At 46.5% G+C, this 21,246-nt stretch overlaps 1 protein-coding gene across 3 annotated transcripts; it reads left to right on the top strand.

Annotated features, from left to right (window-relative positions):
* Nucleotides 1-11,150: 11,150 nt before the first annotated feature.
* LOC101077956 (single-minded homolog 1-like) lies at nucleotides 11,151-20,964 on the top strand. Of its 3 annotated transcripts, XM_003971826.3 has the most exons (12): nucleotides 11,151-11,289; nucleotides 11,921-12,332; nucleotides 13,663-13,745; nucleotides 13,827-13,916; nucleotides 14,024-14,132; nucleotides 14,458-14,543; nucleotides 14,797-14,996; nucleotides 15,073-15,179; nucleotides 15,319-15,466; nucleotides 17,400-17,556; nucleotides 17,654-18,038; nucleotides 18,490-20,964. In XM_003971826.3, exons 2-12 carry the CDS (start codon nucleotides 12,158-12,160, stop codon nucleotides 19,230-19,232), a joined length of 2,283 nt encoding a protein of 760 aa, XP_003971875.1. In that variant the 5' UTR covers nucleotides 11,151-11,289; nucleotides 11,921-12,157; the 3' UTR covers nucleotides 19,233-20,964. The 3 variants fall into 3 exon arrangements, with proteins under 3 accessions (XP_003971875.1, XP_029705804.1, XP_029705805.1); XM_029849944.1 differs by having other exon boundaries at nucleotides 13,663-13,916; XM_029849945.1 differs by lacking the exon at nucleotides 11,151-11,289 and adding an exon at nucleotides 11,332-11,457 and having other exon boundaries at nucleotides 13,663-13,916.
* Nucleotides 20,965-21,246: the final 282 nt, after the last annotated feature.

The following is a 21,246-nucleotide window of genomic DNA, read 5'->3' as shown; positions in this document are numbered from 1 at the left end:
CGCGCCGCGAGCCTTCTCCTGCCCGACAGGCCGGCCGAGTGCATTTGTTTGAGCTGAGCTTTCTTCCCATTTACTCACAGCCTCTGCCGAGACGCCAGACAGATCTCCATAATCCACAAACAATTATCATATTTGCCTCAGCGGATGATTCAGGTTTGTGTTTACTGATTCAAAATTAACAATTTACACAGCTGGCACGGAGGCACCTTTCCTGGCGCTGCGTCTGGACCTGGAAGCAGGAGCGTCGCTGTTGTCGGGAATACTGGAGACGATTGCGGATGGGCTTTTAGGACTGAACAAAATATTGTGATTTTTAGTTTGCATTGATGTTTTGGACAGGATTTGGACAAGGCCTGCTGTAATATTCCAACATCTGTAGAATGCAAATGGAAAATATGACCCTTTCACGGAGTGTGTGTGTGTGGGGGGGGGGGGGGGGGAAGGGGGGGAGTTGTCTACCTGTGCATCCTGGTCTAAATAATATGTCCTTACTGCATCAGCTGGTTGAGATGTGTAGGAAAAGGGATGTGAAGAGGCTGCTGCAGGTCCGGTCCTTGAACTCCTTCTGTATAAAGTGTTTGTGACAGGTCATCTCATCTCCACACATCCCATAATCCCGTGTTCCCCAGGTCGTGACCGAATGGTGGGTTTGTTGTTGCCGGCCTCCAAACTCGTCATTATACCTGCGATTAAGACGGCTTCTCTTCATTAAAGTTGATCAGTATTGAAGGTATGGAAGGGGGGGGGGGGGGGGGGGGGGGGGGGGGGGGGCTTTCTCGGTTCCTCTGGACATCAGCAAATGTCCCCATTTCCTGAGAATGGCGCTCATTTTCATTTTTGCACAGGCTGCGATTTGGGATTGAAACGATAAACAATTCTCGAGTTTGCGTTTGTCCTCTCGTCCACATCTCCATTTGCACAGTTGTTGACGGCGTCTTGGTGAACGTGCCCTCTTGTGCACAAGGATTCCAAAACTCCAGATATGAACGAAAACAATTGCGCTCGGCCACAGAGTCAAGAGGAAACTAAACTAGGGACAAACAGAAGTCACGCCGGGAATTGCAAATAAGCAGGACAGAAAGGAACGATAATGGATTTTCCAGGAAATCTGGCTTAAAATGAGTGTAAATGATCAAAACTAATGACCTGTTCGAGTGTAGTGTCGCCTGAACAATCCTCTTCAGTCGGAGTGGGATCAGCTTCCTGAGCACAGCAAATGATTACAACATCATTTAGATGCAAGCCTTCTTCCAGTTGCCTCTTCCTTTCCATCATTACCGTCATCTCACACTTGGTTTATGTCAAAAATGTTGATTTTCAAGAATCAGAGTTTGGAGGCACTTAAAGTCACTTTGGTGTAAAACACTGAGAATAACTCTGTCCCAGGGTGTCAGCTCTGCGGATGGAATCAGACTTGGTGTGCTGACACTTCAGCCCTGTTTAGCTGTAAAAAAAACCCATCGTCCGCTCTGTTTTAGCCATAAAAGTCTTTGTAAAGAGGTCTCGGTTAGTCTCTGGGCCCCTCGGCAGCTGGGACATAGAGAACCTTCCTGTTTCTGCCTCCTTATGGGTGGCCGCCGGGCACTGAGGGACATTTGTGAAACTTGATCCACGGGACAGTGGATAATTTATGAGGCGGAACGAAGCCGTTCCACAGGTCAATCATTTGGACGCACCGATAACGTGGCGAAAAGATAAAAGGGGGTTTCTTTGACCTTCGGTGGCTTAAAAATGGGAAAATCAAATATGTCATTAAACTTTGGTGAGGCTTGTACGTGTCCAAAAGTGTTTCTTGGCTGAAGGAAAACACTTCCCCGCTCACGGAAAACCCGAGTTCACTCCCCGTTTGCGCGGCACAAGTCCGGCTTTGTCAAGTCTTCAAGGTAATTTCTATAAAAATGGATCGAAAGCGGGCCGGAGGTGGGTTTTAACTGGGCTTTTCCTTCAGCGCCCCAAATTATGCCCCAAGCTGAGGCCTGTTGAGCGGCGTGGCTCAGCCAAACATGAACACGCATAAGCAGCTCCCGTATAAATGTGCAACAACGACCGAGCGCTGAATATTCCATTTATACCGGTGCCATCAACGGCCCACTCTCTCAACTCTTTAAGCTGACAGTTAGCCTCTATGGCATAAATAATCGTTCTTTCAGTCAAAGATATGTTGCCACTTTAGCTGCGGCGTGGATTTCGGTTCCGTCGGTTGCTCCTGGAGGCCGGTCGGGCTCGTGTGTGTTCCAGTGATTTATTCGCCTCCCCTGCTGAATGCCATGTAGTCGCCGGGCACCCCGCAGGCTGCAATGACAAGCTCCATAGCAATCTGCCAGACTCACAGCGGGAGAAGACAAGCTCCCAGCTTCTGTTCTGAGTCTGGAATGACGTATCCATCCCGCTGCTACGCTCCCGTCGCCTCTACGTCTCTCCTGCTCGCACACTCTCTGAACTCACTTTTAGCTTCTCGTTGGATGGAGTTTGACTCTCTGAATGCTGATTTATCAAATTATTGACCAGTGAGAGTTTCCATCTGTCCTTATTAGCAAATAACCTAGATGTACGGTGGTTTTATTGGCAGAATCCTCACTGGGTCATTATACATAGATTCAAGGGCGACTCTGCTTTTAATGTGGAAACGTAATCATCAAGATTGGAGGAACTTTGTAGTGGTAGCAGCAGGAAGGAAGCGGGTGACCTTAGCTATGCTGGATAGGGGGTGGGATCACAGAGTTAGCTTGCATGCGCCACCACAGCGCTGAGCTTAACTCGTGCACACAGAGCTGGTACACATGCATTAAATCAAAAATGCTGGCTGAACTATCAGATCTGCATGAAGACATAATTAATCTGTGATTAATAAGTCTCATTTCAGCACAGACGAGCGACAACACTGAGAACAAGGCTAACACGTTGCAGTTCTCCTGTGGAAAATATTACAGCCCAGAGCCTGTGCTCCCCCAATTCACCCCCCCCCCCCCCCCCTCCTCGGTCATCACTCTCTAATGACTGATCAATCACAGGGACCATATGTGGTGATGTCATGTTCCTTGAGAGTGAATGGGAGGGGCCTGCCGCTTCCATCTGTTTGGGTTTGTGGAACATTCCAGTGCTTCGGCATTTGCATGGTTGTCAGACTGACAATAAACCCTCCGCAGAAAAAAGGAGCATGAACCTGGTGCGAAGTCAGGGGCTTTATATTTCTATCTTGTTTTTGCCACCTCCAAAGATGTTAATGATTCTTTAACTTGAGACATTTTAAATGAAAACAGGAAATGAACAAATTCATGTATTAAAATCAGGGTGGTCTGCTGGGTCCAGTGGTTAACGCCGTTGGTTCCAGGGTGTAGTCATCCTCCAACCTTCCTATTTGAAGTGTAAATGTTCTCCTCAAGTTTTCCCGGGTACTCAACCTTCCTCTCATAAAAAGAATGAGTTCCCGAGCCCCTAATCCCAGGCCTAACCATCAAAACTAAAAACCTCACCCTAACCTAAATCCTCTTCTAACCTTCACACCAAGCCTGAACCTTCAAACAGTGCATTAAAAATCGGACCAGCCAAAATGTCCTCACTTTCCAAAAGGTCCTTCTTTCGTAAGTGAAACATGTACTCTGGTCCTCACTATATAGCATGTGCCAGAACACACACACACACACACACACACACCGGTATTCATGCATCCCCTGGGATGCATCATCACACAAGTGGGACAGCCCCTACAAACACATGTCTTACACCTCCTCTCCTGCAACACGCGCCTCACAGCAATTACCACCATTAAACTTCTCGCCACCTGTTAACTGCCATGTAAATATTCATTGGAACAGGGACAGAATTTCAGCCACCAGCCTGCATGGAAATGACTGGTCCAGTAAATCAGCCCAGTGACAAGTCCACGCCGCGGCGCAACAGCAGCGGCAACAACAACAAAAAAAAAAAGGTTAATGGGCTCATGAAATGTAAATGTTGTGTTTCCACAGGAAAACAAAGCATAAATGATGGCGTTACCGCCAGTAATTTATGTGGAAAAAAAAAAGAAAGGGAAAAAAACACACATAATATATGCCGTGAAAGCACAAGCCGCAAAACAAATCATGAATTTAACCTTAAGACCAACTTTGCTCTGGAAGTAAAGGCGCATGTGGAAGCGTTTATCAGTAGGTGAGTTCAAATGGAAATGGGAGCCATATTTTCTGTGGCACCTTGTAGGTTGTGCAGGCTGTGTGATTTGCCTGGTTTTCTCTTTTCTAAATCTAATGCTGCTGGCGGTAACACATAAATCAGCTAAACACACACAAAAAAAATGTTTAAAAAAAAATGTATAGATTGAACAACAACTGAGTCTTCTTGTAAAGTAGGTAGTGTAAAAATATTTCTCTATTTTAGCTCCGAGCTTGGATTTTTATATATTTACTCAAGTATACGGGCTTTCTGGTGCTTCAACAAAACAACCAAAAAATAACTGAATTTATATAAAACAGAAGCAAATCAGGTTTTCTATGAGGAGGAACAAATAATGATTTATAATTTATGCTATATTTTTGCTATATTGAGTTGGATGTAGAGGCTTTAGAAAATATCTCTGTTGCTGATTTATCACATATCACATCAGTATTCTGCTGTTCTGTGTTTTATTTCTTTGACTTGCTCATTGCAACTTAATATCAGCACATTTAAATCCTAGCAGGGCGCCAATAAACACTTCGCAATGCAACATTCTTCGCCCGGTCTGCAATCCTAACATAAAACAATAAAACATCCTGATATGAGAAGTTTTAATTCAACTTTTATCAAGATTGCCTGGATTTCCCGGCTTCAGTCGGGCTTCGACCTTCTGCTGCTACTGTCTAGACAGGACACTCTAAACCTGCAGGCTGGGATCCCGACTCGCCCGGTGCCTCATGCGCGCTGGCTCCAGTTTAGCGCCCAGTGCAATTCGTTAGGGTGTTGAAAGTAATGATCCGTGACTGGGAGGTGTTTTAACATGCCGTTTGTAAATCAATATTACATTAAAAGGAGCTGCTTTTATGTCTCTCTAAACTCTCCAGCTCGTGTTTTATAGGCTTTGTGGTGTTTAAAGCTGTGGCTAACCTCGTAGGTGAAGCCCTAATCTGTGCAGATGAGAAAGATCCTGTGAAGCATTCGCAGATTTGGTTTCGCTTTGTGCAACCAGATATTATCGTCCAGCAACGCCATGGGTTTGGGGGGGCGCCGGTGCCGTTTACAGGTTTTCTTTGGCTCCTTTTAAGTACAACACGGAAGTATGTCATCTTGAGAAATGTGCTGCTCGGGCCTGATCCCGAGGTCTTGTTGGAATAATTTTTTATCCTCGCGGCCTTTGAGGGATGAGACCACATCTGTCTCCGGTCACTATTTACACGCTGCTTCACCATAAAGTACTTCCAGTCACACATGCACACCTGGACAAACGCACACACATCCTACTCCTATCTCATGCCTAATTCAAACCTGCCTTATGAGTCCCCAGACAGAGCCGTGCCGAGCCGGTTCAACACATGCACACGGGCATTCAATCACTAGGAAGCAGCACAGGCCACGTATAAATCCATCTAGTAAAGCATCTTCCAGACCGTTCCCAATGTGAATGAGATGTCCCAAAGTCTTATGGCGCTATCTGGCCTGCGCAAACACAAGAATGTGATCTATGCCACCCTAATTGTTGCAGGGGGAGGTTTTCTAAGCACACCGAGGATGGCCTAAAAGGACAAATAAATCCCACGGCTTGTAGTTTGCATATAAATCCACACTTTCTCTGGTATTTTCCAGGATAGGGTGTCCCAGCTAGGAAAAAAAGAGATTAAATTATTCTTCACAGTGGCTTTATTTAGCATGAAATTTGTATGGAGGGACATAAAAATCACCACCAAATAATATTTATGTAGTACTAAAGAAACAATGAGAAGAGCTCTTTAAGTTCTTTGACCTACGTCTGGAAGATCGTTATTCATCTGGCTTGGATTTGTCTCTCTCTCTCTCCTAATGGCAAAAAAAGACAAGATCCTGTCCTACCCTCGAATCCAGCCTGTCAGGATTCATCGCCGTGCCTGCTCGCTACAATATCTGGTTAGCCACGTGTCCATTCTGAGGCTCCCCACTGTCAGGGTGCACGCCAGGCTGGCTAACTGCACCAGGGCGGCTCAGCTCAGGGAGCAGCATGCTGCTCTGCTCTGCCTCTTCTGGTTTCTGGTCCTGTGTCAAGGAAATTTGCCAAAGTAGAGCTTAAAAATGTAACCACGCGTTATCCCAAAAGCGTTCCTAATATTATTTCTTTTATTACTATTTAACTTGGCATTTGGCATCATTTATGTAGCTTGCTGGTTTGGAGAGTTCAATCTCACCATTTAAACAAATCTCTAAATATATTTTATAAACACAGATTTAAATGAGAGCGATTTTAGAATGTGCGTTTCCAATAACTTTAAATTGTGTTATTGTTAACATATGAATATGTCTGATCTTTCCAAGTGTAAAATCTCCTAAACAAGAGACTAAAAGACATCATTTTGACCTATAACAGCCTGAGCCATTAATCCTTCAGAGAGAATTCACAAAGCACCTGGAGTCGGAGTTCCTTCCACCGCCGATGCCGCGTCGGTGATGCCGTCGGCGTGGAAGAATTATCTCCGCCCTTCCCTCCACCACAGGCTGCTGACCCCTGGCTGACCCTCAGCCCATTGGCTGGGGTGTTAATGTTCACCCACAGCGGGGTCGCACCCAGCATGTTTGTTTTATGACACAGGAGAAGGGACCTTAGAGGGGAGTGTGGCCTCGGCACGTTGACCCCCCCCAACCCGTTAGTAAAAAGGGGCTACCGGGTTGTAAAATCCTGTTGTTACGCCTGAATCAGACGCACGCACACATCGGGGACGGCGTGACTGTCATCGACCCCCCCCACCCCACCCCATGTTGGATCAGAACGCCTCACACAGCCGGTGTTTTACATTGTGTTGTGGATATCCTACAGTTCGGATCCTTTAATACATCTCAAAGCAGAGCTTTGAAAAACTCCACCGGCAACAAGCCGACGCCATTTTAGACGCCGCTGGTCTGAATTTGTATGATGATCCTGTTGCAGCAACAACGCGAATTTCACCCAACTGTGATATTTGCTCAAATAGAGGAGCGCTTTTCATTCACACGAGCATCAACATGCCAAAAGAAATGCGTCTGTAGATGCACGCTCGCGCGCGTCTGTGTGTGTGTGTGTGTGTGTGTGTGTGTGTGTGTGTGTGTGCGGTGGAGGGGGGGGCTTGTATCGCTCTAGAGGGAATCCATCAGCCACATTTCCAATTCCGCTCAATTTCAGCAAGAATCTCTGTAATCCCGCTGAAGAGCCGCGGTTCTCCCACAGTGACATCCCATAATGGCGCTAACGCCGGAGTGGTGGGCACCCAGTTACGCCTCCCGGGCTCCATTCGGTTCACATTCCCAATCCCCCAACCTGTCTGTATGCAAACATAGCACCCCCCCGACCTCCCCCCGCTCCACAGTGAACGCTGATCTGGCGGCCCTTCCGCTGAGCCCTGTGTAGACATATTTAATGCCTCAATAACCACTGCTTAAGACTGGGTGAGGAACGCCACCGGGCTTTCAGAACCACAAGACGTTGGCGTGTGTGTGCGTGGGGGAGACGGTATGTACCTAAATAAGTGCCCTAGCTTGTATTCACAATGGGACCATCAAGCTGTTGCCGTGTGCGATGAAGAAATGTGGAGCACCTGCAGCGCACGTGGGTCCTGACTCGGAAGAGCTAAAGCTAATTTGGCCGCTAATCTGCCCTTTATCACATAAATAAGAGCGGCGGTAGAGGCCTGAGACGAAAGCGATTCACGTGGGTTTCTATGAAAAACTCTCAGTGGTTTTTTTTTGTCATCATTGGAATCTGGGAGGGGCGGGGGCAGCTGGAGAACAAGGTAAATATAGTCAAAACTGTGCCAGAGCAACAACAGAGCGGCAAATGTTCACAAATATATGCGAGTAAGGTAGTGAAAGGTTGCTTATTCTCTGGGAAATTCTGCAGACTTTTTAAGACCCAAGTCTCGTGTTCCTTTTTTGCGGTGATGAAGACAAGAACACCCGAGAGGGAGGCCTCTGACTCCCCAAATACTCGTCACAGAGAGAGAAAGCCGGCCCCTGGATCAATTTGCCTGCACGGGAAACTGTGTAATGTTAATCACAACTTTAATTTGGGCCGAATTAGCATTTTGATGAACTTGTGAGGTTGACTCGTGTTCTCTAAGCACCTCCAAACGCGGCACGCACGGAGGAGATGGCGGCGTGGTTAATTAACGCTGGAGCTGTAGCAGATGGGCTTGGTGAAAAGTCTGGCAGGAAGAGAGACGAGGAGCAAGAATTGATGGGAAGGAGTCAGCGTTAATGGATGGGAGAGGGAAATAGAACACAACATTAAATACCCAACTCAACAGCTAAAATGGCCGCCTCCAAACTAACAGCTACAGAAGGTGGGGGAGCACTAAACTAATATTTCTGTCTTTTAGAGAAATAAGACACACAAGGAGTCAGTAATAGCTTACAGGAAACAGGGCGGGCAAAGCTTGGTCAAACATTGCAGCCTGTTTACATATTCCCAACCGTTCCAATCTCAGAGCGCAGAGTGTAACCCGACATGGTGCCGCGGGCTCATTGCCTTTTCACACACGTTTCAGAATCGGCTTTTTCCCCTCCCCATCTCCCCTCTTCTTTCTTTCTAACGCGGCGTTGCTATTAAAAAAAATGTCTCCGCTGATCAGTGTCTATTTACGGCGTAGCTCGCGTCTAACAGAGCTATCTGAGTCTGCAGCAGGGTCCTACAATAGGCCCTGATGAAATTATCTGCAGCGCGTGGACCGAGGAGCGAGCCGAGCAGAAGATCCGTCCCACAGAGGGGGAAGCTCCTCGCCAGGAAGAGACAAATCAAAGAAGAGGAGCTGCCCGCTCGCCAAATATTCAAGTCAAAACCGCCGCGCGCATAAAAACGCACATATGAAAATGGTATTGAAATGTTATTTTGAAATTATTATAACCAAAGGAAGAGGGGTGGGTTGAAATCATCGAAGATATATTGTAAAAATTAAGTTATTTGCTTCTGTCCAAGCAGGCTTACGAGATCCATAAAGAAGATATCTGTGGAGACGTCTATATCCTCCGTTCCGCCCTTTGCTTGACTCCTTTCCCTAAATAACCTTCCACTAACCTGCCCCCCCCATTGCTGTTCTTCCACGCTGGAGAGATTTTCAGGCCTGGTTTCCCACAGAGAGGTGTGATTTGTGAAAAAAAGGGTGGGGGGGGGACAATAAAAATGGAAAGATGGGCAAGACTTCGGAGAAGGAGGGATGGGAGGGCCGGGCGAGCTCCCCCGCGGCGACAGCCCGTGGTTGTAGGCAAGGAAAATCTTCTCGGAGCTCATAACCTCAGAGGTCTTCCCGATTCCTGTCGGCCTGCGGAGGGCGGATCTGATGATTCCAGGCCGCCTCCAGCCTGACCCGAGGCTCCGTCGCAGATCCCTGCTGCATCTGTATGGAGGCATGTTTGCGTTCGCAAACTGGGCCACAGATATGGATTTTTCGGGAGGAAAATCGAGGCTGTGCCACAGATCATTTCCACAGAAAGGGACAATCAGTGGCATCTGACTGATGAGTGGCTCGTTAGGAAGAAGCGATCTGATAATGACGAGTTACCGGCTCACTCCTGCTTTAACTGCCACAATATAAGATTTTAAAAAGGCACCGTCTTATTTTGAGGCCACAGCAGAAGCAATTTAAACACCTCTCCCACAATACCCCCCACCGTCTCTCGCGCACGGCGCCCGCACACCAATAACGGGCAGAAGACGGGAATTGAGACATCCGCTCGCAGACAGCGGGAGAATCTCCAATTATGGCGAGATGCAGCATCAATTTAAGGGCTAATTATGTGCGTAATGAGCTCACCGTTCATGCGTCCGCGCCCCCGCGCCCGCCGTTCCTGCAGCAACCCCCCTCCAAACATACCCCGTCTTCCACCTCCATCACAACACCCGCCACCTAATTAAAAAACTACATGCGCCGCGGCGCTCTCATCTGATTCACAAACCGAAAATTAATCCCCACAAAAACGTGTCCGAGGGACAATCTGGGCTCTGGATAACAGGCTTTAATAATAATAATAATAATAATAATAATAATAATAATAATAATAATAATAATAATGATAATAATAATAATAATAATAAAATGAATAAAGAAATAGAATGATAAAAGAGAATGACCACAAAAGCTAAGAAGTAAAAATATCCAATGCAATATAAAGAGATTATTTATTTCAGAGGAATAGATAAAATATGTAACTGGGCCCACATCATTCATTTTGTGCCAAATCAAATACAAAGGCTTCTTCTCACACCTCGACCTGTACAATAAAGTATAAATAGCATAAATTGTAATTACTAATCAGTAATTTTGGTCACCTGCAGCTCAGTATAATTACAGCTAATTAAAGAGGAGAGCCGAACATAAAATAATAGAGAGACGAGAAGGTTTTGAGGCCTGTTTACAGCAAGCAGCTTCGGTTAATGAGTTCAGCAATAAGATCTTTATTTATTTTACACTGACACGCTTCCATGACTGCATTTATCACCACATGACACCGAAGCACTGTCAGCGAAATAAGAGAAAAGGATGAAAAGGATCATTCGTTCGAATTATTCAAACTTTTCACTTTTCAATTAACAGTACAAAAACCCTTCTCATTTACACAAATCCATCATAAATCACGCCTCAAACATATTTTTGGGACAGAGTTTGTGTTCTGAACGCATTGTTTGTGAGAGGGAATCGTGTCTTCCGCTTTGGATGCCTCTCTCAAAGGCGGGGTGATTGGAGCACTTTATTTAGTCTCACAACCTGGCTCCCCAATGCTGTTTTTATGGGGATTCATTCATTTATTTAAGCTTGATCCGTCATATCCACGCATATCGCCAAGACGCAACGGGCGCATGTCTGCGGGCAGACCTGCCATCAAGGTGACGCCCACCGCAACCCACCAATCACAGAGAGGCATTCGGGCCTCTCCTCCAACCAGAGCGAGGCGGGCACGCGGTGGGAGGTTCCCGAAGGGTTCCGAAGAGGGACATTGAGATTGTTGAGGAAAGGAGGCTTGTTGGGAACGAATGCCACTCGTTGCGCGTCCTTATAATTTGGAGAGGTGTATGCAGCGCACGACCCGTTCGCCTTCCAGGTGGAAATCCAGGAGGAGCCGAGACCAAACTTAACTGGGACGACTGGTGAACCCGTTTTAGGACAGGTGAAATTCCCAGCAGGCTGCCAGTAGGGCCACACGATCGATTGAGTTGCAAGAAAATAGATCGCATCTGGGCGCGGGCGATTTCCAAATGAGGTCTACCGTAACAAAACCCGTCAATTTCCGCAAGGCGTGAAATGATCTTATCATCCTATAAAAATGATCTTAGAGGTGAGATGATGTCAGAGATATTTGCGCCGGAAGCGGACGCGTCTCTGCGGCCGGAATGAGCGCGGCGCCCCCAGACAGAAAATGTTGGCAGAATATTTTGGTAATTTGCGGTGAATATTTCAGGTTGACGTGATTGCAATGTGGAATTTATTTTGATGATCACATGGAAAAAGGGAGGCCACGTCGAAGACCCTGCGCGCGCCCCCCCCCTCCTCCCTATTTACGCGTAATTAACGTGCTATTAAACAGTTACCATTGGTAAAGTTTTGATTTGTTCATTTTGCATATGTTTATAAAAAAAAAATGCTTCGAGTCTTTTTTTTATTCGTTTGTTTTTAGTAGCGTGCACGCCAACACGCCGCTCCAACGCGCGAAAGCAGACGGCATCGCTGTCATTTCACTGCAGGCCAGCCAATGTCAAACTACAACATGGCAGCATCTGTTTTTCCCTCATGTTTTCCAGGTCATGGATGAATCTCCTCAGCAGCACCGGGAACGCCTCGCAAGCTGAAGCCTGACTGCCTGCCACCAGGATATTAACGCTGTTTTGGGAGGATTCCAGCTTTTTCTGTGCAATCTTTCAGCGGCGATTGCGCGTTTACCATGAAAACGAGCCGCAGGAGCGAAGAAGCGACCCCGCTGCTGATGTGACAGCCCCACCGTCTCAGAGAGGAAGGATACAGTGTAAAACAGCGCCGACATGAAGGAGAAATCCAAAACGGCCGCAAGGACTAGACGGGAAAAGGAGAACAGTGAATTTTATGAACTGGCGAAAATGTTGCCTCTACCGTCGGCCATCACCTCCCAGCTGGATAAAGCCTCCATCATACGACTGACCACCAGTTACCTGAAGATGAGGATCGTTTTCCCTCAGGGTGAGCAACTAGTTCCTTTCATGCTTTTAGTGATTTTTTTATTTTTTTTATTTTTTAAGGTCGGATACGGCCCCGATTTTATGTTGGAGCGTGAGGCCAAAGTGTCATAACAGATCATTTAAAAATGCTAAAATGGAACAAAAACACTAAAGCAAAACACGATTTTAATTTTTTTTTTAAATCATTAAAATTGGAAAATTTAGGTGATGAGAGAAATAGCAGAAAACACATTTTTGTAATTTTTTAATTAACGTAATTCACTAATCTAAAAAATGAAATCAGAATTTCGTTTTACCTAATTTACTTACTCCGATTTGTCTTTCAAATGGAGGCTAAAAACCTTTGAAATAGATGATGGAAATATTAAAAAGAATCTAGCAGATTATTACGATTACCTGTTATCTCTCTTTGCCCACGTTAATGACCATCCTTTTAATTACTAAAATGCCTTTTACAGTGTGGAGGTTCACCTATGGAGGGTTCTGTCACCGATAACACGCACACCACTACTACTACTACTACTAATAATAATAATAATAATAATACATTGGAACCAAGGCACTCAGAGTACAGACCTCCACGAAGCAGCTAATTTCCTTAAACATATTGTGTGTTATTAACTTAACTAATACTTCATGACTGTCTGCTTCCGTTTATTGCTCGTGTATTTAGCCTCGGGCAACGGATCGCTGATCGAGGGGGCAAATTATGATTCCGATTAGAGAATCAAGTCACTTGGAGAGAGATCTGAGTTGTCTCACTTTATTGGAGGTTGTTCCACTTAAAAACAAGCCGATCGTTTCCCCACATCTTGTGATTTACACCCGTATATGTTGCATAGTCGTGATGCAACGTTACGTAACAATAGGTTGCTTTACGATCCAAGCGAGCTCTCCCTCGGTCCATTATCAACATTCCTTAAGATTTCAAGAAATCCGTTCATAACTTTGAGTTATTTTGCAGAAAGACAAAGGCCGGCTGTCACGTCACCTCCTCGGCGGAGGGAACAGTCACGGTTTGCTTCAGGTTCTGCTGTGATACGACTGAGATATGACTCTTAAAGTAAAATTCACGGCTTGAAAAATAAATCTACCGCTAATTATAACAATTACCGTCTTGTCCCCCTCATTATGGATATATTAATAACACCAATGATAGTGCAATTTATATCGAACTGTACGCGTGTAATTTGACTATAGTAAGGGCCGCTGATTATGATGAGAATAATAATAATAATAATATCAACAATAATAATAACATCAACAACAATAATAATAATAATAATAATGTGGAAGAAAGAAAGTTTCAGTTGGCTATATCATGATTTCAGGTCTGGGTGAGGCCTGGGGCCACACAAGTCGAACCAGACCTTTGGACAACATTGGGAGAGAGCTGGGGTCTCATTTACTGCAGGTATTCCATCCTCCTCCTCCTCTTCATCGCTCTGATGAAGCATTAATCATCGGAACTGCTGATCACTGTGTTTCTCTGCAGACGCTGGACGGATTCATCTTCGTTGTGGCCCCCGATGGAAAAATCATGTACATTTCAGAGACGGCGTCGGTGCATCTGGGACTGTCTCAGGTCCGCCTGCAGCGCTCGGACTGTTTTTATAATCCAACCAAATTGCAAATATAAAAAGTAGCAGCAGAATCCGTGTGTCTGTTCGTTACCTGAGCTATTCTCAACAGGTAGAGTTGACCGGGAACAGTATTTATGAATACGTCCATCCCGCCGACCATGACGAGATGACAGCTGTGCTCACGCCACACCAGCCCTACCACTCACACTTCGTCCAAGGTTGTTCCTTTTTTAAAGGCCGATATGTGCACTGCGTTTGCAATTAAATAATACGTCCGGGGTGCGCGTGAGCCAGGCCGTCGCAACAGATGCGCCGGTGTAATCAGATATGCGCAGCCTGAATTGTTCTTCTCCAACACAAGATTGCTTTTTTTTCCTCCTATTCATGCATTTGCTTATTTCTTCCTGATTAGCCTCGCAAACGCGTTTAACTGCAGAATGTGAAAGCGTTACCTCTCGTTAATTGCACCGTCTTTATGAAGCGACAGGATAATTTCTCTCTTATTTCGGAACAACCCGGTTACAGTCGTCTTGGTCTCTGCAGAATATGAGATGGAACGCTCCTTCTTTTTACGGATGAAATGCGTGCTGGCGAAAAGAAATGCAGGCCTCACCAGCGGCGGCTATAAGGTAATAAATAAATAAATAAATAAAACATATATTATTATTATTATCTATTAGTCAGAAATAATAGATGATTGCATTCTTTTTATACGTATTTTAAATACTATTAAAAATGAATTTGTATATTTGTGTCATATAAAATTGTGGTAATTTTATGCAGGCATGTGAGCAGCACGCCTATAAAATGCTGTTTCAGTTTGTTTTTAGACGTTAGGGTTTAATCCCCATCAGTCTCATGTCCACACCTGTTGCTTCACAGGTGATCCATTGCAGCGGCTACCTGAAGATCCGTCAGTACAGTCTGGACATGTCGCCCTTCGAGGGCTGCTACCAGAACGTGGGCCTGGTGGCCGTGGGTCACTCCCTGCCGCCGAGCGCCGTGACCGAGATCAAGCTGCACAGCAACATGTTCATGTTCCGAGCCAGCCTGGACATGAAGCTCATCTTCCTGGACTCCAGGTAATTTGTGCTCAGATGAGGAGCAAATCTGCCTTGTTTTCCACGAATGGCTGCACAAGTTTTAATTCCTCTGTAGGGTAGCGGAGCTCACGGGTTACGAGCCCCAGGACCTGATCGAGAAAACCCTGTACCACCACGTCCACGGCTGTGACATCTTCCACCTCCGCTGTGCACACCACCTCTGTGAGTCACACGCCTGCCCTCCATTACGCTTTAACCACAGGCCGGCCGACTTTCTTTTGTCAGACGGCGAAAGCTCGGCTGACCCGCTGCTGTTATGTTGTTAACAGCTTTAATCTCTCCCCCCTTTCATCCCCTCCAGTGCTGGTAAAAGGCCAAGTCACCACTAAGTATTACCGTTTCCTCGCGAAGCAAGGGGGCTGGGTCTGGGTCCAGAGTTACGCCACGATCGTCCACAACAGCCGCTCGTCCAGACCTCACTGCATCGTCAGTGTCAACTACGTCCTCACGTGAGTTCCAGCTAATAGCGACCTAGAAAATAGCAAAAAAAAACAAAAACCCACTCTTGTCAACGAAAAGTGCAGTTTTTATTCACACGGGTTGGTTCTTTTACAATTAGTCGACGCATTTTGACTGAGATTATGAAAGTAGCGGGACGGCTACATTTTAATGCTGTGTGCTGAAGGAATGACGTTGAATATTTGACTAGATTAAGGAAAATCATATCATACACTTTTATGATCCGGGCGTGAAGCTCGCTCTTGGCTACGATGGCTCTGTTGTCTCTCTGAGAAATCCCTCCCTTTATCCCACCGCAGCCTCTCCGCAAAATCCGGCAAATGCCGTGGCTACAGGGCGCTGGCGTTTGTGTGTTATGAGAGCACACCGAGGCCCTTTGAGACAGCAAGACAAACACCAGGGTTCAACCCCATCAAAAAACCCCAAAAACCCTCTACTGTCGCATCGATCCGCAGTCTGAGGAAAGCAAAATCAATCAAACGGTGAACTAGGAATCAATAGCTATCTCATAGCCGGGGCATATGTTGGATTTTCCTTGTTACGTTTGGTTGATCCACACGTCGTGCGTGTGTGTGTGTGTGGGGGGGTGTGTGTGTGTGTGTGTATGTGTGTGTCCTTCTCTTGAGTTTCCATTTGGCTGTGTATGCACATGGCTAAACTCCAGGTATCGATTCCTTCAATGCAGTAAGAAGAACACAAAGTAACTATATTAAAATGGGAGCGAATTTCCAAACGGATACTTAGCTGTTGTAAAATCAGTATCTCTAGCACATGGAGCAATAAAAGCCAACAAGTATTAAGAAAAACAAACAGGAATTCAATCACGTTTTAACCCAACAAGAAAACATTAATAAATCATGCCTGGAGGTTGTCTGGTGGCGTATTTCAGACGCGAGGTGCTCCGACATTGACCCTGAGGTGGAATTCGGATAACGCAGCTGAGTTTGCACAAAGGCCCAACATTATTGGCTCAGACATAAGTCAGCCAGAGCACAGATAGGATGCAGAACCGGCCCGGCGCAACTATACCTGCAAGAACAAACAAGGCTCACACTGTGTACCGACAGTCCAAACACAGCCTCTCCCCCAAGGTGTCGCACATAAAGAATGGGTCATGTTTAGAGTCATACTGGAGAGGCTGGCTGTGTGGGGTCAGGGATGGGCCACAAGGTTTAAAATGCCTGGCAGCTGCTATTACATACTGTTGATGTGATAAGTTAAGAATAGGCTCATATTTGCTGAACACTTGACACGGGAGCCTTTTCATTCCCTCGACAGTAGCGCTGGGTTTGAGTTCAGCGGCGGGACAGCGGGTTAAAATGTCAGAGACGGAGCACAAACTGCAGCAAGAAAAAAGACGGATGCTTGTTGTTATTGTTAGCATAGATCAGGCTTCAACACGGAGGTGTGCAGAGATCTTGCACAGGTGTGTGCGTGAGGTGTGCAGCTATTGCAGGACCCTGGCAACGGCACTACAGCAGAAAACAATCATTAACTTTCCCGTGGTGGCATTTTTCTGGCGAGTGCAGCGGTTAATCTCTTTACCTTAAATGTTTTCACCGCCTGCTGGACTCTCGTCGCAGACATTCAGCAATCTATTACGTGTTTTGGCCAATATGTCTGTGGAAGACCCAGCACTGATTACATGACCTGATGTACTGTCAACGGGCTGTTTATTTAAAAGACGGGTCCAGATTGGTTGAGGAAAACACAAACCTGAAGGTTTGAAGAGCTCTAAAATGAATACTTATATGCTGACTTCATCAGTAGTTCCGCAGTTTTGTTGGAATCTATGATTTTATAACAAACCCTGCAAAATGTTTTCTGGAGAATTTATTGAAGTAAAAAAAATGTCGGCCACACAAGGGAAACCTTGGTACGAGAGAGATGAAACCTGTGTGGATGTTGTGTTTCAATCAAAAGGGATACGGAGTATAAGGGAATGCAGCTCTCCTTGGACCAAATGAGCCCTACCAAGCCAGCTTTTCCATATGCTGACAGTCACGCGGAAGACCGAAAAAGCACCAAATCACGTCTGACCCCGGCCAAGGCTAAAGTCAGAGTGTCGCCCTACCCACAGGTAACAGGCAGCCTGTGTTTATGGAGCTAACTAAAGAAACAAGACTCACTCAAATGTATATGTCGGGCCGTGCTCAGAGCTTTCCGGTTATGTCCAGTTTTCAGCTTTCAATCCGGAGCGCTCAGAGTCGGACCAAGACAGCCAATGGGGAGGGAGTCCACTGACAGAATCTGCGTCTCCTCAGCTCATGGATCCCGTCGAGGCTCCGGAGACGTCTTGTGCCTATCGGGTGTATCCCGACTCGGGTTCTCTGTGCTACAGCCTGGGGCTGTCCGAGGACGAACTCTCCCATACGTCAACACATCCCCACACCACTACCTGTGACCGAGTGAGATGCCAAAGTAGCCGCTACTTCCTGGGAACCCCCCAGTCAGGAAGAGAGGTCTGGTGGGATGCCACACGATCTGTGCTTTCATTGCCAAAATCATCCATGGAGAGCAGTGGGGGCTACGAAATCACGTCCTACCACGGAGCCATTCATGGTGAGGCGTTGGGGTCGAGACCACGACCATCTGTCTCCTAAAATAGCTGTGGTCCAGCCTCTCCTGCTAGTTGTTTTCCAAACGTTATTATGTGACATGCTAAGTTGTTTACGCCATCTCGTGCCAGCGTGCCAATTGCAACCATCTGTTTCAAAATTGCCTGCAATTCAAAGCCAACTTATTTTACATTTCACGTCTTCAAACAAGAAAACAGCCCCCAACTGGGCTTCTGCCAAGCTGGTCAATCTAACAGACCGCAATTGTGTGTTTGTGTACTTTTAAAGCAAAATTCACAACTGACACTCGTGAGACATGTGATGCAAATCATGTTCAGAGTATTTGTCTATATTATAACTGTGATAGTTGACAGGGAAAACCAAATTACTTATTTACAAACTCTTGGCCACTGATTTCACTGTTTTCAAATGAGACCATTGAACTCTTCCCACAGGGCGGGGCCACTGGGATGAAGACAGTGTGGTGAGTTCCCCCGATGGCGGTGGCTCGACTAGCGATTCTGGTGACCGTTACCACGCAGACCACTTCCGGGCAACCCCTCGAGAGCCAAGCAAGATGGAGACCTTGATCCGAGCCACACAGCAGATGATCAAGGAGGAAGAGACCCGCCTGCAGCAGCACAAAGAGCCGGTGGGCATCTCGGGACTCTCTAAAGCACACAGCCCGTGCTTCGGCTCCTCGCTGGCCCACCAATCCCAGCTCATCATGCCGAGCGTGGTCTGCCGTGGCCCTGGCGCTCCGAGCATCGACATCCCCTCCGAACGCCTGCATCATCGGGACGTCATCAAAGTGCTCGGTTCACACGACAACGACGAGAACACAAATAGCCCGGCGTCTCTGTCCCGCCTCAGCAGCCCCAGCTCGGACGGGATTCCCAGGTCAAGCCATTCCCTCACCAAAGACTACATGCAAACGGATCTGTCGCCCCATCCTCCGCAGCCTCAGGGGAGCCCGCTGATCTACCCACCCCAGGAGAGGCAGCACCTGGACAGACAGGCAGCTTACGCTTTGACTGGCTACTCCCTGGAACACCTGTACGACGCAGAGAGCCTGCGGAGTTACTCGGGCCTGGCTTGTGGGGGGGTACAGTACGACGTGGCGTCCCACGTGAGGCTGCAGACAGAGCAGATGCAGGGACACAAGGCCACCTCAGTCATCATAACCAACGGGAGTTGACACTATCTGGTGCAAACTGGTCCTGGTCTCCGGAACGGTGGCGTTTTACACACACGCAAACGCTGACTGTTGCACCCCGACAGGACTGATTGGTCCTTGGGGGCTATTCGGCAGAACAGTGGACCTATTCCTCCGTCACTGACACTAGACGACGCGGACTACCGTTTAAAAACTGATTTCTTTTCTCACTTCGCCCCGAATATGCCGTTGTCCCACTGGCGGGGGCCTGAGTCACTCGTCCATAGAGGCGAAGTAGAAGAGTGTGGTTAAACATCAAGCCGTGCTGTTCCAACGCCCCCACGCATCAGTGGCCACGTGGGTTAATCTGTCTCGGACAGGGTTTCCAAAAGGAGGAAAAAACTTTTTTTCCACTGTCCCTTTACCTAAAAACTAGCACACAAGGTGCAGCTAGGGAAAGAAACATTTCATTATTGTAAGATGTCAGTGTTTCCTGGTATTTATTTGTCAGTGGGCTGTTTTTCTGTAGGTGTCTATTTTTAATATGATGTTTTTGCCGGCCCCCTCCGTTTTTGATCCATATGAAGGGCACACATTTTAACAGACAGAGGGAAAAATGGAGGGGAAGAAATGCCTCTAAGTCACAGTGTAATATATGCAGGTCAGCTGTTTTAACGTGAGCCGAATTCAGGAAACAATCCAGCGCATTTGCATTTTCTTTACACACATTAGCATCGCATGCATCAACCTGCAGCTGCTTAACGATACCTTTTCATATCAAGGCATTGCTTTTTTTGGTTTTTACCTCACTCAACTGACTTATTAGCATATGTAGGCTATGCTCTGAGATCTGTAACTTCTGCTGCACATGCAGCTGTTGCCACATCTGTTTCTGTGTGCGTGTGTGTGTGTGGGTGGGTGTGAGTGTGTGTCCTGGCAGTCTAACGGTTTAAAATAATTGAAACAAATTTTCTATCTTAAAAAAAAAAAATTTGGAGGAAGTCTGTTTTAGTATTTAATTTATGATGTAAATGTAATCGAGCAATGACCTTTTTGAACAGCAAATGATTATTTATCAATTGGTTTTGAAAACAAACAAAAATTACAGCCTTACAGTAAATCTCAATACCATTGCAAACAAGCTGTGTCTCTACTGATTTCATCAACTGGGGAAATCCTTGTCCTCTGCAGCCTGCCGATCGTCCCCCGAGACAGGCCAAAGCGACTGGAAGTTAATGATTTTTTTTTAAACATAATAATAATAAATTTTTGAACTTGTGTCATTCATAAAAAGAAGATCATTTGAGATAAAGCATCAAGTTTTAGTGTTAATTAAAGGCGAATCCATTAAAATGCCTATAGTTGGGTAAATTAGGCCTCCATGTTTAACAGATCATGTTGTAAGTGCGTACATTTAGACCTGAGTAGGACAGCGAATGGCCGCACGTTTCCACCGTTCGGAGCAGTTGAGCCGACACGTTCAGCCTATCTGACCTCTGCTCGGCGGTAATTTCCCTGCCATGTATTTTAATGTATTCGCATGTATCGCTGAGCCGACCTGCCTGTCTCCCTGCCTGCCTGCCTTGTTCTGGTTGTCTGTGCTGGGAGCAACCTGGAAACAGTCCGGGGCCTGGATACAGAGCTCCCCCATCAGTCACGGCTGACACCTCCATGTGATGGCGTGCCAGATATCTGCGCCGCTGTCATTTCGGAAGGCGGAGGAGCTGCGCTGCTGACATCAGCCTGCCTTAAGTAAAGCTGCATGTGTGAAGGAGTGTGTTTACTGTTGGGATACTTTCATAATCACATTTTCTTTTCCACTTCCACACATGGGGGGATTTTGCGTGATGTGCCCAGAAGGCTTTCACATGCAGCGCTGGATACGAATGTGGACAAATACTGGGCCTGCTGCCCAGATTTACACTCACGTCCACCCAGGCCGAGATCCTCTCTGCCCCCCCCCCAGAGCTTATAGAAAATCACATCCATGCATCCATCCATCCGTCTGTCCGTCCATCCATCCATGGGTTGAGAAATAATAGGAATTCTAGAAAGC

Source organism: Takifugu rubripes, chromosome 16 (assembly GCF_901000725.2).
Source record: "Takifugu rubripes chromosome 16, fTakRub1.2, whole genome shotgun sequence".
In the NCBI taxonomy this organism is placed as follows: domain Eukaryota; kingdom Metazoa; phylum Chordata; class Actinopteri; order Tetraodontiformes; family Tetraodontidae; genus Takifugu; species Takifugu rubripes.
The sequence above is the reverse complement of the archived record's forward strand: the minus strand, read 5'-3'. Positions and strand labels throughout refer to the sequence as shown.